The sequence below is a fragment of the Eutrema salsugineum genome, unplaced genomic scaffold, assembly GCF_000478725.1.
Source record: "Eutrema salsugineum unplaced genomic scaffold, Eutsalg1_0 scaffold_6, whole genome shotgun sequence".
Classification (NCBI taxonomy): Eukaryota; Viridiplantae; Streptophyta; class Magnoliopsida; order Brassicales; family Brassicaceae; genus Eutrema; species Eutrema salsugineum.
Genome location: NW_006256547.1, coordinates 7,695,336 through 7,720,785, shown reverse-complemented (window position 1 = coordinate 7,720,785; position 25,450 = coordinate 7,695,336). Strand labels below are relative to the sequence as shown.

General features: G+C 35.6%; 7 protein-coding genes and 2 long non-coding RNA genes across 15 annotated transcripts; 6 read left to right on the top strand and 3 right to left on the bottom strand.

Moving 5' to 3' along the window:
• The first annotated feature begins 2,965 nt into the window (after positions 1 to 2,965).
• On the top strand, positions 2,966 to 4,180 carry LOC18012604 (MLP-like protein 328). The gene is made up of 2 exons (XM_006395825.2): positions 2,966 to 3,366; positions 3,694 to 4,180. The coding sequence occupies exons 1-2, from the start codon at positions 3,180 to 3,182 to the stop codon at positions 3,960 to 3,962; spliced, it is 456 nt and encodes a 151-aa protein (XP_006395887.1). The 5' UTR covers positions 2,966 to 3,179; the 3' UTR covers positions 3,963 to 4,180.
• A 1,015-nt stretch (positions 4,181 to 5,195) lies between these two features.
• LOC18012603 (MLP-like protein 328) lies at positions 5,196 to 6,445 on the top strand. The gene is made up of 2 exons (XM_006395824.2): positions 5,196 to 5,588; positions 6,010 to 6,445. The coding sequence occupies exons 1-2, from the start codon at positions 5,402 to 5,404 to the stop codon at positions 6,276 to 6,278; spliced, it is 456 nt and encodes a 151-aa protein (XP_006395886.1). The 5' UTR covers positions 5,196 to 5,401; the 3' UTR covers positions 6,279 to 6,445.
• A 2,237-nt stretch (positions 6,446 to 8,682) lies between these two features.
• Positions 8,683 to 9,574, top strand: LOC18013178 (MLP-like protein 328). Its single transcript, XM_006395823.2, has 2 exons — positions 8,683 to 8,947; positions 9,070 to 9,574. The coding sequence occupies exons 1-2, from the start codon at positions 8,761 to 8,763 to the stop codon at positions 9,336 to 9,338; spliced, it is 456 nt and encodes a 151-aa protein (XP_006395885.1). The 5' UTR covers positions 8,683 to 8,760; the 3' UTR covers positions 9,339 to 9,574.
• A 936-nt stretch (positions 9,575 to 10,510) lies between these two features.
• Positions 10,511 to 11,931, bottom strand: LOC18013177 (protein C2-DOMAIN ABA-RELATED 10). Its single transcript, XM_006395821.2, has 3 exons — positions 11,548 to 11,931; positions 11,145 to 11,240; positions 10,511 to 11,032 (listed from the first exon to the last, which is right to left on the bottom strand). Exons 1-3 carry the CDS (start codon positions 11,659 to 11,661, stop codon positions 10,703 to 10,705), a joined length of 540 nt encoding a protein of 179 aa, XP_006395883.1. The 5' UTR covers positions 11,662 to 11,931; the 3' UTR covers positions 10,511 to 10,702.
• Positions 11,932 to 12,374: 443 nt separating this feature from the next.
• On the top strand, positions 12,375 to 13,592 carry LOC18012866 (uncharacterized protein At4g22758). Its single transcript, XM_006395820.2, has 3 exons — positions 12,375 to 12,642; positions 12,735 to 13,236; positions 13,320 to 13,592. Exons 2-3 carry the CDS (start codon positions 12,999 to 13,001, stop codon positions 13,493 to 13,495), a joined length of 414 nt encoding a protein of 137 aa, XP_006395882.1. The 5' UTR covers positions 12,375 to 12,642; positions 12,735 to 12,998; the 3' UTR covers positions 13,496 to 13,592.
• Positions 13,593 to 13,877: 285 nt separating this feature from the next.
• On the bottom strand, positions 13,878 to 14,483 carry LOC112083425. The gene is made up of 3 exons (XM_024151450.1): positions 14,455 to 14,483; positions 14,224 to 14,346; positions 13,878 to 14,119 (listed from the first exon to the last, which is right to left on the bottom strand). Exons 2-3 carry the CDS (start codon positions 14,342 to 14,344, stop codon positions 13,878 to 13,880), a joined length of 363 nt encoding a protein of 120 aa, XP_024007218.1. The 5' UTR covers positions 14,345 to 14,346; positions 14,455 to 14,483.
• Positions 14,484 to 14,945: 462 nt separating this feature from the next.
• On the top strand, positions 14,946 to 17,105 carry LOC112083419. Of its 3 annotated transcripts, none has more exons than XR_002897653.1 (4): positions 14,946 to 15,117; positions 16,345 to 16,438; positions 16,627 to 16,811; positions 16,909 to 17,105. It is a non-coding gene; the product is annotated as an uncharacterized LOC112083419 (long non-coding RNA). The 3 variants fall into 3 exon arrangements; XR_002897654.1 differs by adding an exon at positions 15,947 to 16,025 and having other exon boundaries at positions 16,627 to 17,105; XR_002897652.1 differs by having other exon boundaries at positions 16,627 to 17,105.
• A 2,342-nt stretch (positions 17,106 to 19,447) lies between these two features.
• On the top strand, positions 19,448 to 22,281 carry LOC18013253. Of its 2 annotated transcripts, XR_002897670.1 has the most exons (5): positions 19,448 to 19,696; positions 20,375 to 20,417; positions 20,821 to 20,914; positions 21,105 to 21,352; positions 21,437 to 22,281. It is a non-coding gene; the product is annotated as an uncharacterized LOC18013253 (long non-coding RNA). The 2 variants fall into 2 exon arrangements; XR_002897669.1 differs by having other exon boundaries at positions 21,105 to 22,281.
• A 1,543-nt stretch (positions 22,282 to 23,824) lies between these two features.
• On the bottom strand, positions 23,825 to 25,266 carry LOC18013252 (paired amphipathic helix protein Sin3-like 2). 4 transcript variants are annotated; one of them, XR_002897619.1, is made up of 5 exons: positions 25,112 to 25,266; positions 24,728 to 24,919; positions 24,468 to 24,648; positions 24,256 to 24,379; positions 23,825 to 24,141 (listed from the first exon to the last, which is right to left on the bottom strand). XR_002897619.1 is itself a non-coding variant. In XM_024150922.1 (5 exons), exons 2-5 carry the CDS (start codon positions 24,763 to 24,765, stop codon positions 23,967 to 23,969), a joined length of 444 nt encoding a protein of 147 aa, XP_024006690.1. In that variant the 5' UTR covers positions 24,766 to 24,919; positions 25,112 to 25,266; the 3' UTR covers positions 23,825 to 23,966. The 4 variants fall into 4 exon arrangements, 1 of the variants encoding a protein (XP_024006690.1); XM_024150922.1 differs by having other exon boundaries at positions 24,256 to 24,305; XR_002897618.1 differs by having other exon boundaries at positions 23,825 to 24,379.
• Between the last annotated feature and the right edge of the window lie 184 nt (positions 25,267 to 25,450).

Sequence of the window (25,450 nt, the reverse complement as noted above, 5' to 3'; positions counted from 1 at the left end):
GGAGAAATCTTCTATTACTTTTGGAAAGAAAGTGAGTGGTTTTATGAGAAGCAAAATTCAGGGATGTCTTGGGATCTATAATGAAGGTGGTGCAAGTACTTATTTGGGGTTGCCGGAATGCTTCAGTGGGTCCAAGATTGATATGCTGTCATACATTCATGATAAGATGAAATCGAGAATGTCTGGATGGTATGCTAGATCTCTCTCTCAAGGTGGTAAAGATATTCTTCTAAAGTCTATTGCTTTGGCAATGCCTGTCTTTGCGATGACCTGTTTTAAGCTCCCTAAGGGTACATGTAAGAAGCTGTCTAGTGCTATGTCTGATTTCTGGTGGAACTCCAAAGAAAATGCTCGTAAAACTCACTGGACTGGATGGGATAAAATGTGTTTGCCTAAAGCTCAAGGTGGTCTTGGATTCAAGGATATCCAAATATTCAATCAAGCACTTTTAGCCAAACAGGCTTGGAGAATCCTCCAAGAACCAAATTGTCTATTTTCGAGGTTCATGAAAAGTAGATATTTTGGGGATGATGGATTTTTAGATGCAGCATTGGGATTAAGACCTTCTTATGCTTGGAGAAGCATTATCCATGGTAGAGAGCTTCTGAGTAGAGGGCTTAGACCAATGATTGGTAATGGTAAGTCTACTAGTGTTTGGACCAGCTGTTGGTTGAATGATGGTGGTATGAGAGCTCCGCTAATGATGAACATTCTGGTAAATATTGATCTAAGGGTTGAAGACCTTATAGACCAAACATCAAAATGGTGGGATAGGGACAAACTCGATGATCTGTTCTTCCCTCGTGATATTGAACTGATTTTGAAGATCAAGCCAATCTTAGAATTGGAGGACTATTGGTGTTGGGAACACAATAGAAGTGGGGAATATTCAGTGAGGTCAGGTTATTGGCTAGCCTGTCAGATTTACAGAAGTGATGCAATTAGAGAAGCCTCTATGCTTCCCTCTCTTAATCCGCTGAAAGACAAAATCTGGGCTCTGAAAACTGTTCCTAAAATCAAGGTGTTCTTATGGAAAGTTATCAGTGGTGCTATTCCGGTGGCTGACAAGATTTTAGCGAGGGGAATGAAGGCGGACTCTAGGTGTCAAATTTGTGGTCTTGAGGGTGAATCGGTTAATCACATTCTGTTTACTTGTTCGATGGCGAGACAAATCTGGGCTCTTTCCAACTTTCCATATCCTCAATGTGGATTTAATCAAGCTTCTGAGTATCAGAACTTATTTTTCTTGCTGGAGATGGGAAAGTGTTTGGAGGTGGATTTGGAGGTTAGAAGATCCTTTCCCTGGATATTGTGGATGTTATGGAAGAATCGCAACAACTTCATTTTTGAAGGAATGAACTTTCATATCCTCGATACAATTGGGAAGATTAAAGAGGATTCTAATCAATGGTTCCAAGCCCAGGAATTGACAGAGAAGGAAGATTGTAGATCAAAGGAAAGGGATCATAGGGATCGGAAGGTTTGGTTTCCTCCGCCTTCTCAGTGGGTCAAATGCAATATTGGAGCATCGTGGGATAAGTGGAAGAGATGTGGAGGAGCGGCGTGGGTTCTATCAAATGAAAAAGGAGAGGTTTTGTGTCATGGAAGAAGATCCTTTGTGAATATTGGCTCTAAATCTGATGCAAACCTCAAAAGCTGGCTTTGGGCTTTTGATAGCATCAAATCTCTGAAATTCACTAAGATTATCTTTGCTGCTGAATCTGATGAGCTTATTGGTGCTGTTAATCGTCCTCCTGCATGGCCATCCTTCAAACATCAGTCCAAGGAGTTATTATCAATTCTAGGCTCCATTTTAGAGTGGAAAGTGGTTCTGGAACCATATGAGGCTAATGGTGGAGCCAACCTTATTGCTCAAAGTGTTACAAGAGAGGATCGTTGGCAATCATATATTGCTTATGGATTCCCGAGATGGTTAAAGGAATTTTTTGTTAATCAACGTAGTGTTGCATAGTAGTAATACTGGTTGTTCATCTTGGTTTGATTTTCCTCGATCCTGTCTTTTTTGGTATCCTCAGGGATATTGTAACACGTTCAATATTTCAATTCAAATATATATTCAGATGAAAAAAAAAAAAGATCTATGATCAATGGTTCTATCTGACACCATTCTTGTGATGGATCCTTAACAACATTGATACGCTAGACCATGACTGAAAGCTTTCTTTACACCATGCTGAAAATCTCTTAAATTTTGTCTCCTTTAATTTGCATTTTCCGGGAATCAAACTCTGCATCTTTTGGTGTAAAAGCATTTGGTAAAGTTTTGATTGAGTTAAAGTAATAATATAATGTAAAAATTACAAAAATAAAAAGTGCCTAAGATTATACATGCCTATATAATAATTTTAGCTACTAACAAGATATAATTAACATCAATCCACGCGGTTTAACTAAAAAACTCATTGATTATCCCTAAAGTAAAAGTAATCCATTTCACTTTTCGGTTTATAAAACACATTTTAAAAGATGTTAACAAAAAACTTTTGGAAAGATGGGTAGCCGGTCATTTTCAGCTAGGTTTCCTATCGGACTAAATTCACCTATTACCTCTTTTGTAGAAAGACGATAGCGAATTAGCGATTGTTATCGGCCTCACTTAAGATATGATTCACTGGCTTGACTATGATATTTTAGGCATGTTATGTCTTGTTTGGCGACGGTTTCAATGAAGGCGTAATTAAAAGCCAGATAGTGTACACATTCGAATTTCATAAAATTAATAATCATTTGGTTAAGATTAGATATGTTATTTATATTCCTGATATGGATGACGATGAAAGATAGTGCTGGTATGCATTATTGTAATTTGTCAAACCTAATACATATTATTTTTATTTGTGTGATCATTCTGTGATAAGAACTTCGTAAACGTGAATTACGAGATAATACAAAATAACAATTAGTTTTAACTTAGTAAATTACACTTACTCGTAAATTCGTAATCATGAATAATATGCACATGGGCATAGTTTTTTTCTTTTTCTCGTCAAATGAAGATAACAACATGTATTTACTTTTTTTTTTTAACCGTGACGCTCTCTAATCTCTATATAAACGAAGGATAACACAACGGAAAATATTCATTCACCAACCAAATATAAACAAAACAAAATAAAACAAACAAGAAACTTCAATCAATACCCAAAGAAGAGAGAGAGATGGCGACGTCAGGAACATATGTGACGGAGGTTCCACTGAAAGGATCGGCGGAGAAACACTACAAGCGGTGGAAGAATGAGAACCACCTCTTCCCCGACGCCGTCGGCCACCACATTCAGGGTGTCAACGTCCACGACGGTGAATGGGACTCTCATGGATCTATCAAGATTTGGAACTACACATGCGGTAATTAAATTACATTTACTTTTAAAAATATATATAAATATATAATTCATGTCTGAATATTAGGGTTTTCAGTAGATTATTTTTTAAAAAAAACTAGTGTTTTCAGTAAACTTTATATTGAATAATGCGTTTATATTGTTTGATTAAAAAAACTCAGCTCTCTCTCACAATTTAATATATTCACTTACTTTACATGTTTTGTTATGAAGATTTTTTTTTTATCTAATTAACATTTTACAAAAATGAAAAAGAAAACTTTTATCCAATCATGCATGTAGTGCTAACTTAATAATGAATATGTACAAATGTCTACGCGTGTGTATGAAGATGGGAAACCAGAGGTGTTCAAGGAGAAGAGGGAGAATGACGACGAGAATATGGCGGTAACGCTTAAAGGGCTCGAAGGTCACGTGATGGAGGAGCTTAAGGTGTATGACGTCACATTTCAGTTCATTCAAAAGTCGCCTGAAGATATCGTCTGCAAGATCACTATGGTCTGGGAGAAGCGAACCGATGACTCGCCTGAGCCCATCAACTACATGAAGTTCGTCAAGAGCCTCGCTGCTGACATGGACAACCATGTCCTCAAAGCCTAAATATATCCTTTTCGAACCATCATGATCACCACGGTCATAAGCGGCTTTCTTTGTGTGTGTGTGCGTCTCTTTGTGTCTTTGTATGGTTAAATCAATATAATAAATGGGACTCTTGTATGGTTTCATTAATTACTATTAATATTGTTATTGGGTTTTTGTAATATGCTTTGATGTTGTTAATTATGGTGATTACATTTCGAGGTCAATGTATACATATTCTATTCTTCGTCTTTTTTAGATAAAATTACAAGCTATGACCGTGACCATACAGTTATTAGGAAAGGGTTACAAGCAGTGATATTAGGGGATATTAGGGGGTACAAATAATAAACCAGAAACATTGGAATATTTCACTTCAATCGAGTTTAGTGCTTAGGAAAGTACAGAGTTTTAGCCAAGTCCATCTCCATTCCCACGTCCTTGGTTTCTACAACCAGTACATTGTCAGTCCATCTCCTTAGCCTTGGTTGATGGTTTAATCGATCTCTTTCTAAGGATTCTTTTCCTGAAAAGTGTCATAAGATCTATTGAATCGGATTCATCTTTGTTTGAATCTGACAAATCAATGAGACAAATTTAGTTGAACCAAAATCGCTGAGACAAATGCTCTCACTTTCCCTATGGACAGTAAAGTGTTCTTGCGCAATAGTAATAATAGTGACTAATAAAGATTGAGTAGCCTCCAAAAAAGGAGAGTCAAAAGATTCATTATTGCTGATAATTGCAGGAGCGGCTGGATGTGCTCAATGTAAGATTAATTGTTCATGTGTATATATATATATATATATATATATATATATATTCACTTACATAGTATATATGGAAGTATGTAAGTATCCCTGTTAATTAGTGATTTCAAAGAGTAATGCTGTTATGCTTAGCCACTATTCGCAAAGAATCCACCATATCTTCATCTCGTGGACGTTCGGACTTCGAGGAACACATCATATCAAGAATTATGATTCTTTTGCCGACGGTTTTAATGAACCCGTCCTTGAAAGCCAGATAGTACACGTTAGAATTCCAGAAATAAACCATAAAATTAATACATTATTTTCTTAAGATCATATATTTTATATATATTTCTTGATATGGATGACGGTGATAGATATGGATGGCCGTATGCATTATTGCATTTTGTCAAACCTAATACTACTTGTCATTCTTTTTTTTTTCTCTCCATAAACTAATAATTATCATTCTATTATAAGAATTTCGATCGTAAGCGTGAATAACGAGGTGAACAACGAGACAATACATAATAATCGTTGGAAAAAAATCATTATCGTCAAATGAAAGATAATAACAACATGTATTCACGTTTTGACCTTACTCTCTCTATATAAACGAAGGATAACACAACGGAAACTATTCATTCATTAACCAAAGAAAAAACAAAGAAACAAACTTCACTCTCAATACCTAAAGAAGAGAGAAAGATGGCGACGTCAGGAACATATGTGACGGAGGTTCCGTTGAAAGGATCGGCGGAGAAACACTACAAGCGGTGGAGAAATGAGAACCACCTCTTCCCCGACGCCATTGGCCACCACATCCAAGGTGTCACCGTCCACGACGGCGAATGGGACTCTCATGGAGCCATCAAGATTTGGAACTACACATGCGGTAAAAAATACATTTATTCTTGATAAAAAAATAGAAAAAAATATACATATATATATTCCATGTCCGATAGGGTTTCGGTATAGAGTTTATATGGAATAAAGCGTTTATAGGGTTTGATCAATAAAACGCACCTCTCTCTCAGTTTAATACATTCACTATGTTTGAACTCTGCATGCTTTTATTGTTGGTTAATTATAGTTAATCTATCTTACCATATAATCAGACTTCACATTGGAATGTTTTGCTTCAAATAAAATGTAGAGAAACATATATAGTTAATAACCAAACATGACTGAATTCCTATCGGATGTTTTTCTTTTTCTAAAAATGCAAATATATATATTATTATATATATTATTCTATACATATGGTGCTAGCTTAATGAAGAATGAAACACATGTATGTAAATTTGTGTATGAAGATGGGAAACCGGAAGTGTTCAAGGAGAGGAGAGAGATAGACGATGAGAATATGGCGGTCACGTTTAGAGGTCTCGAAGGTCACGTTATGGAGACTCTTAAGGTGTATGACGTCATATTTCAGTTCATTCAAAAGTCGCCTGAAGATATCGTCTGCAAGGTCACTATGATCTGGGAGAAGCAAACCGATGACTCGCCTGAGCCCATCAACTACATGAAGTTCGTCAAGAGCATGGCTGCTGACATGGACAACCACGTCCTCGAAGCCTAAATAAGTAAATATATCACCACCGTTATATATGGCTGCCTTTGTGCGTGTGTGTGTGTACGCTCGTGTGAAATCAATATAAATAAATGGGGCTCTTGCATGGTGATTTTCATTATTTACTATTACTGCTTAATTGGTTTTGTAACCTGCTTTGATGTTGTTAATTTTGGTGATTAATTGCGATATTGGTCAATGGATTTCATTTTGGTTATATGATAGAGGGGACAACGGATGATCTACTATTTGCATTTTGCCTATATAGTAACTCAATCTATAGGATTTCCTCTGATTTGCTAGCTTCAAAAAAAGATATGCTTATCTGGATTGACAGTTTTTTTTTTGTTTGACCTAAGGATTAACAATTGTTTTTCTAACGTATATGCATTTGTAATTAACTAATTATAGTCAGAAACAAAACTCGCATCTCTTGTATGTCTTTTCCATATCTGTCTCATCAGGTCGTCTTCCTTCTCTAGCATAAATGTATCTCTCATATTCCTACCTTTACATATGGTTTCACATTTACTAGCCGAAATTGCTCGATCATGCTTCTCATTGGCAACAGCTGCTCCTTCATCATCAAAATTCAACTCCCAACTAAGCATTTACTCTTCTCAAAAAGTTCATTAAATTTCTACCAATTTTTTTGCTATACAAAGAAAATATTTAATTAATATTTTGTCACTTTAAGGTTTCTTAAATTGGAGGGTTATAATTTTTTGTATTTGTTGATAGATGATGAGGACAGTGGTCATTATATGCATTTTGTATTAATCCTGATAATTTTCACTGTTTTTACTTAGAATAAACATTCATGTATTTTTATTTAATAATGGCTTATATACATGATCAACTGTTAACTGTATAAACAGTATATCTATAAATAGCAACTATTAAACCAACTAATGCACATGGGGCGGAGCTACTTGTATCAAGGAGGAGGCAAGTGCCCCCAGTCAAATTATTAAATCATTTCTTAATTACTTGAATTTCTAGTCAGTGCCCCACTCTAATTTTCTATTTTGCCCCCATTCAGTTTTTAGTTACTCACTTGCCTTTCAGTATATTTAAAATTTTGCTTATAACCAGTGGCGGATGTATATACAATGAGTTGGGGGCAGTTGCCCCCAATAAAAAAAAATAATTAGTGTAAATTTGTAACAATAATATTAGTTGCCCCCATAATAAATAATATATATGCTCCTATTAAATATGTTTTACCCCCAATGGAAAAATGTTCTGGTTCCGCCACTGCTTATAACTATAACTCATTCAAAGAAAACTCAATTAAACTATACTCGTTACAAGATATACAATAACTCCTAAAGTATAAAAAGTATAAAACATAAAATTGTGCACAGCTAAATTACTTTTTTTATTTTTATTTTCTCACATAAAATTGTGCACAACTAAATCATTTATCACTTTTCTAAACTTTTAGGAAACTTCAAATTATATGCTAAGTGTATTATTTGGATTTAGGTGGTTGGAAAATAAAACTGATGTAGATTTTAGAATTATTACTCAAAATTCTTTTTAGTATTTTATAAAATAAAAAATTATTTGACGGTACATATCAATTTTATTTACTAAAATTTTTCTCATATGTATTTAAATTTTTATATTAAATATTAAATATTGATATATTAATAATTTATAATGCCTCCACTGGATTTTTTTTCTAGCTCCGCCACTTATGCATGCATTGATTAGTCTTAAAAAATACTTTTTTTACTGCAACTCATTCGTCCATTGTTTTCGGTATTCAAACAACTTTTTATAAGATAACATTAAACGGTCATTTTCAATCAGGTTTCTTATCCGATTTACATATTTTATATGTTTTTTATAGAAAAGTCGAAAGTGATTGTTTCCCTGCTTCACTGAAATATGGATTTTTCTTCTTTTAAAAAAAATCTTCTAGGCAATGTAAGATATGTTTCGGGGACGGTCCAAGATAATGGACATGTAATGAAAGCCAAATACACTAAAAACTAGTATGCATACTTCTATATTTGGTAGTGTACATTCGGACTTCCGAAAACAAATCAGATCAATAATATTATAATTTATTTAAGATGAAATATTTTTAAAAAAATATTGATGGATGACGATAATACATGCATTTAATTTGTTTTTTTGGTTTCCAAATGCATGTTGCCAAACGTAATGACAATGCGAATCATCATATGATAAGAACTTGGTACACGTGAATCACGACACATTTACTAAACTAAAGCAAACTTTTACTTGTTTACACACTGTAAAAAACTAGATGATTGGCCATAGCTTTCTCGTTTACTCGTTATTGCGATAGTAAAAGATGAGAGATCTTAGTAAAAAACTTTTTCGTTTTACCCGGTACACTCTCTATATAAACGAAGGAGACCACAAGTGAATATCTCATCAACCAAAGAAACAGAAAAAAAAAAAAAAAACTTTACTCACAACACAAAGAAGAGAGAGAGAGAGAGAGAGATCAGAGATGGCGACGTCGGGAACATATGTGACGGAGGTTCCGTTGAAAGGATCGGCGGAGAAACACTACAAGCGGTGGAGAAATGAGAACCACCTCTTCCCCGACGCCATCGGCCACCACATCCAAGGTGTCACCGTCCACGACGGCGAATGGGACTCTCATGGAGCCATCAAGATTTGGAACTATACATGCGGTAACAACACACTCACATTAATTACGTCTTAAAACTAGGGTTCTAGTAATGAGATTGCCATGTTATATATAGTGTATATGAATGAAACACTCAAACACTTGTAAATAAATTTGTGTATGAAGATGGGAAACCGGAGGTGTTCAAGGAGAGGAGAGAGATAGACGATGAGAATATGGCGGTCACGTTCAGAGGTCTCGAAGGTCACGTTATGGAGACTCTTAAGGTGTATGACGTCATATTTCAGTTCATTCAAAAGTCCCCTGAAGATATCGTCTGCAAGATTACTATGATCTGGGAGAAGCGAACCGATGACTCGCCTGAGCCCATCAACTACATGAAGTTCGTCAAGAGCATGGCTGCTGACATGGACAACCATGTCCTCAAAGCTTAAAATCCCCTCCTCGATCCTATCTATCTATCTTTAAGTTGAACTATCATCATCACCGTCATATATGTGTATGTGTGTTTCTTTTTATGACGTTCTCAATCTAATAAAGCATGGGGGCTCTTGTATATGGTTACATTAATTTCTATAACTCTACCTCTACGTTTGGGTTTTGACGTTTTGTAATATGCTTTGATGTTTTATGGTAATTAATTGCAAGGTTTCATATGTATGTTATGTTACTAATGGTTTTTTAAAATTTAAAGAGTAATAATGCGGTCTTAATGTAAAAAGCAAACAAATATATAATTCGTGTAAGAATAAGATCTTTGACTTTTGTGCTTTTAACCAAAACTTTAAAAAGAAACGGAGTACAGTATACTGTATACGGTGTGGAGCCAATCTGGATGGAGAAAAAACACGTATAGTACAGGTTCTGTTCTGAAAGTTCAATTCTTTTTGGCCAAAATGACATATGTGAGGTTGAAAAAAACATGATTTTATCTGAGAGTAAACATGTGGACTACTCTTCCCGAAATGATTTTGTACAGATATGGATTCAGATATACGAATAAAGGCAAATAAAGCATCAACGTCTAATGTTTGAACCAATATAAATCTATGAATCAGAATTATGATGACTATGTATACATATATTTATAGACGACGAATGAATATATTCGTTATGTTTAATATAATCTCGTGTTGTTCATTTTACTATTTTAGTGGTAAATTAATATAAGAATCCGTAGTCGTCATATATTCAGAGAGGGAGGGGACAAAGAATGGACACTTGTTTTTAATGTATGTTTAAATTATTGTGTTACATATAATGTTTTTTATATATTCAATCAATATACAAATGTTTACAATGGCCCATGCAGATATAATTGACCAGGCAACCACTACCAAATCGTATTGATTTTTCAATTAAATTATCTGACCCCATGAAGCCAATAATTCTACTCACAATTACGTCAAATCCCAGTAAATATGATACGGACTATGTATGTTATGCAGTTGCTGTCGAAGTTCTTGAATGGGCTGAAAATAAAATAATAGCCCATATAAGTGATAAAGTGAATAAGCCCATTTGAATTCTCTCATCCGTGCCTCATAAAAAAACGAGAACGCAAATTGCAAATTGCAACCAAAAAAAAAAAACATATCCCAAAACAGAAACTGAAACACTCCAAAAGATATTCAAATGAACAGATACAAAAGTCTCAAATTCTCCAAAGATTCTTCCTGATCATTGAAAATGGTCATCAAACAAAAACATGCTTTATCACTTATACATATTGAAACAACAACAGATCATTCATCGACAACATAGAAAGAAAGCAAAAAAAAAAAAGAGAGAACATGTCTTAGGTAGAGGAAGAGCCTCCTTTGGAAGAGGAAGTCACACCTCTGCAACCAGCACCTTCATGCCATTCAAGCATGATCTCAATCTCCCCGCACTCGACATTGTTAAGCCTAAGAATCATGTCTTGTGTGATCTTACCATTGTTCCACACAATGCTACTCTCATCTGATAAACAATTGTGCCTCGATGGCTGAACCCTTTTGATTGCACATCCATTAGGAAGCCTCAAAAGCTCCATTCCCATTTTCAGAGCCTCTAAGTATGGTTGGATGTCTACGTTTGCATCTCCCATCTTGTCATCTCCAGTGAACTTGTCCCAGTCAAACACTGTCTGAACAAAATTCAACAACACCAAATGTTTTTCAACTCGTGAACAGAACAAGATTTTGTCTTTTGTCTGAAATCAACATGTAGAAAATCTCTAGAGAATAATTTCGATTTACCAAGCGGATTGGGACATTGGGATCTTTGATTGCAACAGTCATTTCTTCATTCCATACTGGATTGCAGTTTTTCTTCACCACACGTGTCTTCAATGTCTGAAAGATTTCATTTTTGCTTTGTGTATTAAAACCACAAATAGGTGAACAACAGAGAATTTGAAAGAAAACCCAGATTACAAGATGATTCATTTCGGTTTATAAGGCAGTAACAGAGAATCCAAAGTGATATATCTTTCAATTTCATAATTATAATAATTTCTTTATCTGAGACTGAAATCTGAGAATCTAAAGGCGATGTTTTTCGAAATTAAATTTCAAAAATTTCCAGGAGAAAGAAATGAGAATTGTGACAAAATGAATCGATATTTCAAAATGAGATCCAAAGGAAGGAAATTGGAAGAACCTGATCGGCGACGGTGATAACAATATAAGGATCGCTGCTTCTAGCGTCGCGAATCGCGAGATTAATACCTCTTTTGACGTGAATGGTTAGCAATCCGAGAGGCCTTTGATCCATGGATTGGAGAAGAATGAAGCGAGAAAACAAGAGGAAGGATTAATAAAAAGGAAGAGAATTGGGGATGATTAGAGGAAGAAGAAGAAGACGACGACGAAGACGAAGAAGGTGCTTCGATTCTCCTCCCCAACTATTCAACACGTTCTCTCCCCCAATTTGCTTACAATTCTTAAAATCTAAAACCAATTCAAAGCTTTGCCCTTTTTTCAACGATATCCATTTTCGAACCGGAATTCTTGATACAGAATTCGAAAAATTATACCAAATGTTAAAAGTAAATTTATTTTCTTTTTTTTGGAGCTTTTAATGACAACTTATTTACCTAAACAAACAAAGAAAATGCTTGCCTTTTGGCAAGTTAACCTTGTTTTATTTATATCTAACGGAAAACCATACAAAGAAATGTCTCGCTGACTTGTTGATAAAATTAAAAACTAATAATATTTGATTTTCCCACATTAATCTAGGATAAAATTAGGACTAAACAAAATTGATTTTTTTTCAAATAATATGTATCGCTGACTTTTCAATGTTGATGAAATATCACAAAACCATAATAATGGGCTTGACGACATCATTAACGGGCCCAATTTTCCTTTTAAGAATTTTTAAAATTTATATAAAAAAAAACTAATTTAATGAAGTTCTTGACCAAAACAAAAAAAAACTTTATAAAAAAACAATATTAGAGTGATTTTGAATCCTCGGAATTGGCTGAGAGTGGAGAGACGGTTTCGGTGCTTGAAAGGGTTCGCATTGCTTGCGGATGAAGAATCGGGTCAACCATTCTCATCTCCTCTTCTCTGCATCAAAACCCTAGTTTCTCCATTTTAACCCCATTCCTCAATCTCACTAATCATCCACTTTCTCTTTCGCATCAATTTTTTGATTTCCGACACCGAAACATTCTTCAATCGGATTTTGAATCGGGAAACTTATCTTCAATCGAAGCGATCAAAGACTCCGGCTTTTCTTATTCAGGTCCATTTTCACTATTTGATTTTTTGTTTTCCCCCAAATTTCGTTTTCCCTCCTAAAATCATCGATTTCTAAATCATAGATTTCTTCTGCAGATTTCGTCTTACTCTTGCAGCGTCTTGAATGGTAGAAACAACTCCGATTACCAGAGAATTTATGCTCTCCCATTGCACCACCGCAAGGGCGAGCTTTCTCCTCCGCGTCTCCGCCGCATCATCTGCTTTCACATTTGGCTCTTGCAAGGAAGGCTGGTACTTTCGCTGCATCGGCGTCGACCCTTGAAGAACTAAAAAAAAAACTCACATCAGAGTATCTGATTCCTTGGTTTTTTGCATTAAAGATTTGTTTTTTTGGTTAATATGTTGCTGTATATCAATAAGCAGAAGAAAAACCAGAAATTGAAGATAAACAGGTTCCTCGTTAGCATAAGTTTCCTAGGAAGTGCTGGGCCGATTCGCTTTGTAGTCAGAGAAGATGAAACTGTAGCCAACGTGATTGATTATGCTCTCAGATGCTATGCTCGTGAAGGAAGGCTTCCACTTCTCGGATCAGATTCCAGCTTTTTCCTACTTTACTGTCCTTACTCTGCAGCTGAAGGTGAGATTAGAACAGTTTATTACTCTGCTTTTCTTGCTTCTTTTGCTCTGATTCTAAATATGTACGCTTTTTTATCATTTCAGCAATCAATCCATGGGGGAAAATCGGTTTAACTGGATCAAGGAGCTTCGTTCTGTCAAAGAAGTCAGAAGCTCAAAACCATGGAAGCTCTGTGGAAACGACAACAATCCGGAAGATCTCTGGGAGATGGAAGGCATGGCTCAACAAGTCTCTAGGCCTTATGGTTCCTTCACATTAGATTGAAGTTTTTTTTGGATTTCTGAACTTCTGTTTTTTTTTTGGTTTTTTCTTGTCAGAGGAATAAGCATCGCAAGTGTTGTATTTTGCCACAGAATAAATGGATTGAGATTTGATAGTCTATATGTTTTCAAACTTGTTCTTGCCCACACAACAAAACAGAAAAAAAAGCTTATTATATCCTAAGTTTACAAAAACTGCTTAGCTAGTAACTTAGTACTTGTAGTGAATAGATAAGATAAAAGAGACTAAGCAACTAAGTATCATAGCGACATATGTGTCTATGTCAGTCTAAAAATCAAAAACTATGCTAATAATGTGAGAATCTGATCTCTCTGTCAATCATCTAATGTATCTTGGATGCCTAGAATTCCCAGATGCGTTTATTGTGGCGGTTTTAGCTTCTTATCCTGCAGGTTCGTTGCTGGCTCATTGCCCTCTCCCACTTGCTCCTTCTCAACTCGCTGTCTCTTGGAGGGTGGTGGTTCAAGTTCATGTCCAGCAATCAGTAGTGTAAAAATCTGATCGGCATTACTGTTAATCTGACCCAATTTGCTATTAATCTGAACCAAATGGCTATTAATCTCAGCCAAAGCAGTCAAAAGCTCGTTCCAAAAAACGGCTGCTATAAGAAGTCAAACACAAAGACAAAAACAAAAGAGCACAAGGTTTGAGATTAAAGGAAGGCAAAAAGATAGAAACAGAGGGAAAAGTGAGTAGATTTATTACGGGGAAAATTTGGCAGTGGGACATCACCAAAATCAGGAGTATCAGAGAATTGTTCTTGAGGCAATTGTGATGATGATGGAGCAGCATCTGCATCTCTCTGGATATTTGGAGGAGTCCCCATTGCTAACAGATGCCAAAAAAAAATGTCAACAAACAGATTCTTCAAGTTGTATTAGAGTTGTCTTAGGTACACAGTGATAAACTCAAGGAACAAGGAGAAAGTTTATTTACAGCGACGAGAACGTTGTTGATCTTGCTTTTTTGTCGCCCTCCTATCAAATGAACCTCTCTTATATTATATAGGTCTTGTACTCGCATTTCCCGGAAGCTGTTAGCGTATTCCTTTGTTATATTTTTCGTTATATTAATATAGATTTGTGAGAATCTAAGATTTGTTAGAATCTAAGATTTGTTAGAATCTAAGATTTGTGATTATCTAAGATTTATGATAATAATATCATTGTGTGAAAATAATTTTTTTCACCTAAGTTTTTTACAAATAAAACTAAAGCATTATATTTGGGTTTGCCCACACTAGTTTTTAGGACTTAGATTTCCCTAGTAATTTAACATTTTAAAATAGTTACTATTTTTTGAACAAAATTTAAATTACAGACGAGAAAGAAAAAAACGGCAAAATCTAGCCAAAGCCTTAGTGTTATTGGGTCAAAGCCCATAATAAACTTAAAATCAACTGGACGAAAGGAGAGAAAGTGGAGAGAACCCCTAATCACCACCATTGGAGAGATTAACCAGTGGAGAAGCAAATTTCCAGCAATCTGAGAAGAAGCCTGTAGTGAGTTACGAATGGTTGTGTCGATGGAGGAGAGGATTGAACCAACGGATCTGAAGCTCTGTCGATGAGTTCATAGCCCAAACCACAACTCTTCCAAGGTACCAATTTGTAGACCTTCACATTGTAGTATTTCGTATCCTCTACAACCCAGGATTCATCAAGTTGAATGGATGATAGATAGGATTGTTAATATCACCTGGTAATCATAGAGAGAGTTCATAGAGACACCAAATGGGTACCGATTTTCTGATCAAAATTCGAGTTTTTTTTTGTCTATTTCCCACTTTTTAGTTTGACCCAATTGTAAGCTATTTCTCTCATCTCCAGCAATTTGTTTGCTTTTACCAAAACTTGTTTTTGTGTTATTTGTGACGAATATCCCTTTATATTATCTGATACCCATAGCCGAGATATTTTCTACATACGGCATAAACATGTATATGCAGACCTTGAGTACATATCTCTCTATTGATGATTTCTCTCTCGAGTTTTGATTTTTAGTGTAAGATTCATTTCCTGGGTGTATTCAAGGTTGGTCCTTTTAGGACTCTTCTAGTCATACCATTACTAGCAGTGCCACAACTGATCGTTATATGAATTGAGTTCAAACCTGTATGAAACAGAGATAAAGAAAACAATTATGAAAAAACTGATACCAAAACGCCGCAAGTGTTGATGGTGATTTTGGATATTTTAAAAGGTGCAAAATTATTTCCAAAACAAAAAAAAAAACTGGACTTTTTTAAGTGCCGATTCGAAGTTTCTATTTGTTCATGTGTTCTGCTTCATATCAGATCAAGCGAGGGTCATTTATGTTTATAAGCATCTTTTTTAACATATTGGAACAGGTGTACTGTTGTATTGCAAGTGCATTAACTGAATTTAACCATGCTCTAAATTTCACCAATTGTTGTATGATAATGTAAGACGAATACAATGATTTTGCAATCTGGAAGTAGCCGTAAACTTTGGAGACGAGGATACTTGCAGGGACTCCTGTGAAAAGGTAGGGTAGACTGGTAAAGAAATGTTCTTAAGTTTGCAGTATTGATGGATTTTTCTTGGTCCAAGTGCAAAACTCTCAGGAAGCTATGAATGTGATAAAGTTTTTAATCCCCTTGTCTATATATAAATCTTGTGTGTGGTTATTTTTGACAAATTTATATACACAATGTCGTTTGTTTTCCGTTGTTTGAATTAAGCGAGAAGGTGATGAAGCTTCTTCCTTTAAGTAGCAGCTTGGTTTTGATATTTCCATCAAAGAACTCATGCTTTGTCTATATTTGTCACAAATAAGTAACGTATAGCCCCTGTCTTATTTGCAGAATGAAACACAAAAGAAAGCTGCACCATATGAAACAAAACAATTCAACACTACTTGTCTCAAGCCCAACAACGGTTGCCACCACTTCAAAGGGTGTGAGTCTCTTAATATCGTCGACCATTTGCCCTTTTCCTCCACTGTAAATCGTGTATTTCGTTAGTCGTTTATCAGAGGATTGGGCATCACAAGACTTGGGTTTCGGTTTCTTTTTTGTTGTTGTATTTTGCCACAAAACAAATTGAGATTTGATAGAATATATGTTCTAACTTATTCATACCCACAGTTTCAGGTTTGGGACAAACAATACAAAGCCTGGAGAGCCCAGCAAGAAAACAGAAAAAGCTAATATACAAAGTTTTTTAAACTGCTACTTGTAGTGAATACGATGAGATAGAGAAAGTAAGCAAAGAAGCATCATAGCAACATATGTCTCTTCAATGTTTCCTGGTAATCAAAAACTATGCTAATGTGAGTATCTGATCTCTCTGTCAATGTATCTTCAATGCCTTGATTCCCCGGTATGTCCATGCGTTTATTGTGGTGGTTGTTTCTCCTGATCCTTCAGGATCATTGCTGGTTCATTGTCGTCTCTCACTTGCTCCTGATATCAATGGGAGTCGACACTATTGTAATGGGCATTCCTGGTTTCCAAGCTGTTGGCATATTCCCTTGTTATATTAGTAAAGATTTGTGATAATCTAAGAATCGTTATTATCTAAGATAGATCCTCTCTTCTCTTCTCTAACAGTATTCTATTGATATAAAGAGAAGGATCCCCTCAAAAGGTGAATTACGTCCACACAACAATCACCAGATATTCAAACAACAAAAACCCAAAACCATCACTTCTTCACCAGCCTCAAGACCCTCAAAAAGCCATGTTCTTTATAAAAACCAGCTTCTGGGTTCTATTTACTTACTTGCAAGGAGCTCACGATTCCTCTGATGTTCGTTGCAAGATTCATAGTAGGATTCGAACTGAAGTGGATTCGCTTGTTCAAGATCATACAAAACTACAAAATAAAGAGTCGAGTTATGGAAGGTTTCGTCTTTAAGCGCCATTAATGATTCGGTGAAAAGGAATTTACCCTTTTCGGTTAATTGAGGTTCGAATTTATGATGATCCCATAGATGTCTCACAATCTCTTGCTTGCTCATGTACATTGACATGCATTCTGCGATTTTCGTATCAATCTAAAACAGAACAGAGAAAGAAGAAACAGAGAGCGAGAGAGAGATTATAATCATGAATCATCGGAAAACGATTATAATCATGAATCATCAGAAAACGATGCATGATTGTTGAAATCTTACGAATTGATAGAGTCTTACCAGTTCATAGAGAAGATCGTTTTTCTTAAAACTGCTGCCAGAAAGACCTGCCATTTTCTGAAATTCGATTCTTGGAGAAGAAAAAGAGAGCCAAAGAAGTGAAACGGGAACGCGCGCAAGACTGGTTTGCTCGTTTTAATTGATTATTTTATCGACTCCCCTTTTTAAATAGATTCATTAATTCCGTTTACCGTTATTTTAGGGCCTTTTCTCGGCCCATTTGTTTTTATTTGGGCTGACATATCGTAGTTAAACATAAAATTCTACCGTCAATAGTAAGAAATGACGTTATATGGTGAAATTAAGGAGATGTTGACTAATGACTATAAGTTGACTAATGACAACCACATTTCAATTCCCTTTTATTATAGTGAGATTATGAGTAATCCATTATATCTAAACAACTATTAAAAATTCAACGCAAAAGCTAGCTATTAAAAATTCATTGGATTTTTTTACATATTCATGTGATGGATTGGTGATATTAATATTACCATTGTATTTATATAAAATGTTCTCTTGTGTTTTTGGATCGTAAATATTAAAAAGAAAATTATATACTCCCTTTGTTTCATTATAGTTGATTTTCTGAATATTTACACACAGATTAAGAAAGCTATAAATGTTCAATTATTTATTGTTTATTTTTGTTAATTAAATTATTTTTACAACTGATTTCATTATTTTTATTATTATTTTTTTTTAACTGTGCATTAATAAAGTAAAGCAACATGCATTAATATTATTCATTCAATTTAAAGAAGAAACATGCATTAATTAGATGTATGAAATCAAATATTATGAAACAAAAAAAAAACCTAAAAAATCAACTATAATGAAAGAAAGTATTATATAGTAATACATTTATGCCGCGACTAGACGTGGTATTATACACGTTTACCTACACTGGATAGGTCATATGTTAATTGATCTTACTGTGATTCCATTTTAGATACACAACAGTTCATAATTTTTGTACATATAAGAACTCAGATCGGTTAGTTACATGATTTGAGTTTAAATATAATCAAACTCAAATCATGTTTAATTAGTCATTATCCTATATCAGAACTCAAATTTGACACAATTATTTTGAAAGAAATCTTTTCTTTAATCAATTTAGTAATCAGGTAATCAACAACAGATGGAAGTCTCGATTTTTATAAAAAAAATCCTCCTAATTAATTTACCGTATGTGGCATGCATTTTTTACACCTTGTTTCCTTTTGCATATAAGGCGTGTGCACTCTACATCATTGCATCAACTCTGTTATTTTCTTTGTCCTTCATCGATCATCCTCTATCTCACATTACCATCTTCCCTGTGATTATAAGAAAATTATTAGTTGCAATCCTTTTTTTTTTTTGGTAACATAGTCCATTGATTCCATGCATCGCAAATTATCTAAACATCTTCATCAATAAGAGATAACCTATTTCTTCGTTATAATCAATGCGATTGTCGGTATAAATCAAGACCCGTCCCAAGTTTTCCGAGAGCATATCAAACATATCTGAACTTTTTCTTGATTTTTTAATAAATATAAATGATATCAACAATAAAATAATTTGATGAAAGTCATTTTCAGAATTGCATTTTGTATAGACATCCCGGAAAAAAAAAAAACATCTCAAAAAACAGTGTCTTTTTAACTATATTTTTTCCAAACTACATTATTTTCCACATTAAGATTTCTCAAGAATTACTTTTTTTTTATCAAACAGATTTTTATATTTATCTCTTACTCTCCATTAAAAGAGAAATTGTTGAAAGCATACAACAAAGCCAAACCGGGAAACATAAAACCGGAGAGAAAGTGGAGAAAACCCCAATCGAAGCAAATTTCCAGCAAATCTGAGAAGAATTGAGTTAGATTCTCGCAAGTTACGAATGGTTGTGTGATTGTGTCGATGGAGGAAAGGATTGAGGCGACGGATCTGAAGCTCTGTCGATGAGTTCATAGCCGAATAGACGAGTCAACTCTGTGCTTGGGGATACCAAAACCACACTCTTCCACAAGGTACCAATTTGTAGACCTTCACTGTGTAGTAATTTTTGGCCATTTTTGTATCCTCTACAAGTTGAATGGATGATAGAGTAGAGGATTGGAATATCACCTGGTTTCTCTGATCATAGAAAGAGTTCATAGAGACACCCATTTTGGCTTTAAGAATTCAATCAGATTCCCAAATGGCGACCGATTTCCGACCAATGATCGACTAGTTTTGTCCATTTCCCACTTTTAGTTTGACCCAGTTGTAACCTGTTTCTCTCATCTCCAGCAATTTGTTTTCTAACCACGAATTCATTCTTCTGAACCAAAACTTGTTTTTGTTGATTTGTAGTGTAAGATTCATTTCCTGTGTGTATTTAAGATTGTTTGGTCCTTTTAGGACTCTTTTAGTCATACCAATACTAGCAGCGCCACAATTGATCGATATATGAATTGAGTTCAAACCTTGTATGAAACGGAGATAAAGAAAACAATTATGAACAAACTGATACCAAAAACGCGGCAAGTGTTGATGGTGATTTGGAGATTTTAAAAGGTGCAAAATTATTTTCGAAACAAAAAAAAAAATATTCGACTTGGTAAGTGCCAGTTCGAAGTTTCTATTTGTTCATGTGTTCTGCTTCATATCAGATCAAGCGAGGGTCATTTATGTTTATAAGCATCTTTTTTAACATATTGGAACAGGTGTACTGTGGTATTGCAAGTGCATTAACTGGATTTAACCATGGTGAGCATAGACTCTCTTAATCTCATCGATTGTTGTATGATAATGTAAGACCAACACAATGATTTTGGAATCTGGAAGTAGCCGTAAACTTTGGAGACGAGGATTACTTACAGGGACTCCTGTGAAAAAGTTAGGGTAAACTGGCAGGGAAATGTTCTTAAGTTTGTAGTATTAATGGATTTTACTTGGTCCCAGTGCAAAACTCTTAGGAAGCTATTAACGTGATAAAGTTTTTAATCCCCTTGTCTATATTTAAATCTGTCGTTTGTTGTCCGTTGTTTAAATTAAGCGAGAAGGTGATGAAGCTTCTTCCTTTAAGTAGTAGCTTGGTTTTGATATTTCCATCAAAGAACTCATGTTTTGTCTATATTAGTCACACTAATAGCCCCTGTCTTATTTGCAGAATGAAACACAAAAGAAAGCTGCACCATATGAAACAAAACAATTCAACACTACTTGTCTCAAGCCAAGCACCGGTTGCCACCATTTCAAAGGGTGTGAGTCTCTTAATAGCTTCGACCATTTGCCCTTTTCCTCCACTGTAAATCGTATTTCGTTAGTCGTTTATCAGAGGATTAGGCATCACAAGACTTGTGTTTCGGTTTCTTTATGTTGTTGTATCTTGCCACAAAATAAATGAAATGAGATTTGATAGAATAAATGTTCTTAACATGTTTATGCCCACAGTTTCAGGTTTGGGACCAACAATACAAAGCCTGGAGAAGCCGAGCAACAAAACAGGAAAAACTAATATACAAAGTTTTTTAAACTGCTACTTGTAGTGAATACGATGAGATAGAGAAAGTAAGCAACGAAGCATCATAGCGACATACTGTATGTCTCTTCAATGATTTCTGGTAATCAAAAACTATGCTAATGTGAGTATGTGAGTATCTGATCTCTCTGTCAATGTATCTTCAATGCCTTGACTCCGGGTATGTCCATGCGTTTATTGTGGTGGTTGTTTCTCCTAATTCGCTGCTGATTCATTGCTCTCTCACTTGCTCCTGATGCTGCAGGCCCACTGCTACTGGTTGATTGACAAGGGGTGGTGGTTGGTCCACGTCCTGGTTCTGTAGGTCCGCTGCTTCTCGTTCATTGACAACTATCATTTGCGCGTTCCTAACTCGCCGTCTCTTAGGGGGTGATGGTTGGTCCACCTTCTGATCCCGCATCATTTGGTCATTCCCAACTCGCTGTCTCATGAGTGGTGGTGGTCCAAATCCATGTCCAGCAGTCATGAGTGCGAGCATCTGGTCTGTATTACTCTTAATCTGAGCCATAATAGTCAAAAGCTCCCTCCAAATATCAGCTGCTAAAAGAAGTCAAAGACAAACAAAAAAAAAAAAAAGAAAGAGGACAAGGTTTGAGATTCAGGAAGGCAAAAAGAGAGAAACAGAGGGACAAGAGAGTAGACTAATTACTGGGATAAAGTGGCTGTCCGGTTTGACTTGGAATCTGCTGATAAGGGATTAGGGCATGACCAGCATTAGGAGGCACTCGTGATGATGATGCATCTCTCTGGGCACGTGGAGTAGTCCCCATAACTAACAGAAGCAAAGACAATGTCAACAAACAGATTCTTCAAGTTGTATTAGGTACACACAGTGATAAACTCAAGGAACAAGTAGAAGTTTATTTACAGCGAGAAGCAGTAGAAAGAAGCTGTTGCTGTTGCTGTTGCTGTTGCCGTTGCTGTTGCTGTCTCCTCCACCAAAGTGAAGGTTTTGTAGTGTCCATTCCTGGCGTCGAAGCTGTTAGCATATTCCTTTGTTATATTAGTAAAGATTTGTGATAATCTAAGAAACAGAGGGAAAAGTGAGTTGATTTATTACTGGGAGAAATTGGCCGTGGGGCAACACCAGAATCAGAAGTAGCAGAGAATTGTGATGATGATGATGGAGCAGCATGAGCATCAGCATCTCTCTGGATATTTGCAGGAGTCCCCATTGCTAACAGAAGCAAAAAACAATGTCAACAAACAAATTCTTCAAGTTGTATTAGGTCAACACAGTGATACTGATAAACTCAAGGAATAAGTACAAGTTTATTTACAGCGAGAAGCAGTAGAAGGAAACTGATGATGTATTGTAGGTCTTGTAGTGCCCTTTCTTGGTGACCAAGGAGCTGTTGACATATTCCGTTGTTATATTAGTAGATTTGTGATAATCTAAGATTTGTTATTGTCTAAAGATAGATTCTCTCTTATATGTTATTCCTTTATTTTACTTCTATATTCCTTCTCTTCTATATGTTATTCCTTTACTTTACTTATTCCAGATATTCTTATGTATATCCCGAGATACTCTCTATTAGAGACAAGGATCCCTTCAAAAGGTGAATTACGTCCACACAACAATCACAAGAGATTCAAACAAACAAAAACTTAAAACCATCACTTCTTCACCAAACCCCCAAAAAAGTATGTTCTTTATGAAAACCAGTTTCTGGGTTCTATTTGCTTACTTCCTGGAAGGAGATCAATCATCTGACGTATCCGATGTTCGTTGCAAGCTTCATAGTAGGATTCGAATTGAAGTGGATTCGCTTGTTCAAGATCATACAAAACTACAAAATAAAGAGTCGAATTATCGAAGATTTCATCTTCAAGCCCCATTAATTGATTCGGTGAAAAAGGAACTTACCCTTTTGGGTTGATACAGGTGGGACTCTATGTTGATCCCGTAAATGTTTCACAATCTCTTCCTTTGTCATGTACGTTGACATGCATTCTGCGATTTTCGTATCAATCTAAAACAGAACAGAGAAAGAAGAAACAAAGGGAGAGAGATTATAATCAAAAATCATCGGAAAACGATGCATGATTGATGAAATCTTACGAATTGATAGAGTCTTACGAGTTGATAGGCAGCATCGTTTTTATTAAAACCGCCAGGAAGACCTGCCATTTTCTGAAATTCGATTCTTGGTCGATTCTTGGAGAAGAAAGAGAGATCCAAAGAAGTGAAACGAGAACACGCGCGAAACTTGTTTATTCGTTTTAATTGATTATTCTATCGACCCCCTTTTTAATTGACCGTTATTTTGTGGGCTTTTCTCGGCCCATTTGTTTTTATTTGGGCTGACATATTAGTTAAAACATAAAACTCTATAGTTAAGAAATGACGTTTATTTTCGGTCAATGGTGAAAGGAGAAGTTGACTAATAACTATTATGAGTCCATGACTACAATCACATTTCAACTTCCCCAAAAAAAAACATCTAAAAAGAAGAAACTTTTGTTTTTAAACTACACTATTTTACAGAACTACTTCTAAACTTCGACATGTCTTGACTAATCATATTGCTCCCTCAATCCAAAACTCTATTTACCATCATCGCCTCATGTCGCACATCTTGTGGTATCTTAGAGCATCATTAACGCAAAACCCCATATGGATCTCTTAGTCAATATTTTATTATTATCTCATCATAAAGTTGATTAAAACACTTGGATTAGAAACCTTTAGTTTTAGTCCGTACAACGATAGAAACTCTTAAGAGATTTAAAAAAAAACATGGTGCATCGTCTTTTCTCTATTCTCCTTATCAACGTGTTTTCTCTGCTCTCGGTGCATCTCCTTTCTCTATCCTCCTTATCAACGTGTTTCCTCTGCTCTCAGTGCATCTTAACCATTGCTTTATCATCATTATGGTTGGATCGGTCAACACTATGATCACGGTCACCCCGAGAAGCCACAGCTCTTTCTCGTCGTCGGTGATCCTGATGATGAAAACGTATCAGCACAGAAATGAGGGACCTGACAACAATAACATACCTTCTCTATTAACATTCGACTGGGCTGCTGAATGAGAAGCCAAAGACTCAGGCAAAAACCTAGTAAACTCTTCAAGCAAATCCAGGTGGTCCTCAAAAAGAGTCGATACCTAACAAACAGATATCAGAGCTATAAAAATTTGAGAAATTTCAGTGTGACATCTTCATCGTGCTGGAACCGTTTCTGCAGTAGCAAAAAGGAGACTGGTACAATGATCTACAAGGTGTAAGGTCAGTTCAAAAGAAAACAATATATGAGAAACTTTCCCCACCTTAATCTTATTTACAAAATGTATGGCTTCTTCAAATTCAACAGTTTTCTTTGGTGGAGCTTCTTCTTCATCGAGTGTTATTTCAAATCCCTTAGTCAAAAAGGTGTTAAACCCGAAAATCAAATTGATATGCCCCTTGAACAACTCCTTCACCCGTGCAATCACACCAGATGTTTCGGTCCTGTAAATGCAAGATGAAGAACGTCTTTAGATGCCTTCCAGCTAGAAAAAATCAGTTTGACAAGTTAGAAAGATATTACCTTTGTGCCTTAAAATATTTCATAACCTCAAGGAACATATCATATTTGTCCCTTTGATCTTGAAACCTCTCTTTGACCTCCTTCAAGTACGTCAAAGCATCATCAGTAGTCAATTTCTGAGAGTTTATCCCCCTGTCACCAATGCTCTCTCCTCCGGTGCCACCACTCCCAGGAATTGGAGATTGCACATATCTGCACGAAACGGGCTCTAATCGCTTAGTAGATTTCAATTAAACCATAAGTGGACAACCACCTAACCCAAAGATCAATAGCGAGTCAAAACATTAATTTGTTCCTACACATTCACTCGTTTCTCCGTGTAAAGACAGTATTGAACCGAGTAAACCACATAAGAGAGAGGGGATTAGGGTTTGGAACACTTACCTGGAGCGCCGTCACAGAGGGATTGCGGTTTGGAAGCCAAGAGCCACCGGAGAACCGCGCACTGTCGGAGAAACCGTCGGAGAAGAATCAAATACTCGTGGCCTTCAACGGAGAAGACAAGAACGAATCGAAAAAAAAAATATTCGAGGGGAGAAAAAAGATCCCAAAATTTTTTTTGTTATTTACTTTTGTAACCAATATTCCGTAGACACGTGGAGGTAAAAATGTTTCTTATTTTACTCTAATTGTCCCCAAATAAGAAACGTTTTGTAATCTAAAGAGACCGAGTTTAATATTTATATTAATAAGTTTCTGTAAGAAACGCATTAAATACTGCGT

Bases quoted from the DNA above. Each gene is read 5' to 3' on its own strand.
- LOC18012604 (XM_006395825.2), top strand. From the start codon at position 3,180: ATGGCGACGTCAGGAACATATGTGACGGAGGTTCCACTGAAAGGATCG. The intron at 3,367-3,693 runs GTAATTAAATTA...GTGTGTATGAAG, and splicing joins GATTTGGAACTACACATGCG to ATGGGAAACCAGAGGTGTTC.
- LOC18012603 (XM_006395824.2), top strand. From the start codon at position 5,402: ATGGCGACGTCAGGAACATATGTGACGGAGGTTCCGTTGAAAGGATCG. The intron at 5,589-6,009 runs GTAAAAAATACA...TTGTGTATGAAG, and splicing joins GATTTGGAACTACACATGCG to ATGGGAAACCGGAAGTGTTC.
- LOC18013178 (XM_006395823.2), top strand. From the start codon at position 8,761: ATGGCGACGTCGGGAACATATGTGACGGAGGTTCCGTTGAAAGGATCG. The intron at 8,948-9,069 runs GTAACAACACAC...TTGTGTATGAAG, and splicing joins GATTTGGAACTATACATGCG to ATGGGAAACCGGAGGTGTTC.
- LOC18013177 (XM_006395821.2), bottom strand. From the start codon at position 11,661: ATGGATCAAAGGCCTCTCGGATTGCTAACCATTCACGTCAAAAGAGGT. The intron at 11,241-11,547 runs GTTCTTCCAATT...GAAATCTTTCAG, and splicing joins TTATCACCGTCGCCGATCAG to ACATTGAAGACACGTGTGGT. The intron at 11,033-11,144 runs GTAAATCGAAAT...AATTTTGTTCAG, and splicing joins CCAATGTCCCAATCCGCTTG to ACAGTGTTTGACTGGGACAA.
- LOC18012866 (XM_006395820.2), top strand. From the start codon at position 12,999: ATGTTGCTGTATATCAATAAGCAGAAGAAAAACCAGAAATTGAAGATA. The intron at 13,237-13,319 runs GTGAGATTAGAA...TTATCATTTCAG, and splicing joins TCCTTACTCTGCAGCTGAAG to CAATCAATCCATGGGGGAAA.
- LOC112083425 (XM_024151450.1), bottom strand. From the start codon at position 14,344: ATGGGGACTCCTCCAAATATCCAGAGAGATGCAGATGCTGCTCCATCA. The intron at 14,120-14,223 runs GTAATAAATCTA...GACTTCTTATAG, and splicing joins CCCACTGCCAAATTTTCCCC to CAGCCGTTTTTTGGAACGAG.
- LOC18013252 (XM_024150922.1), bottom strand. From the start codon at position 24,765: ATGTTCCTTGAGGTTATGAAATATTTTAAGGCACAAAG. The intron at 24,306-24,467 runs GTGGGGAAAGTT...TCTGTTTGTTAG, and splicing joins ATTTTGTAAATAAGATTAAG to GTATCGACTCTTTTTGAGGA. The intron at 24,142-24,255 runs GTTTTTGCCTGA...TTTCATCATCAG, and splicing joins TTGCTTGAAGAGTTTACTAG to GATCACCGACGACGAGAAAG.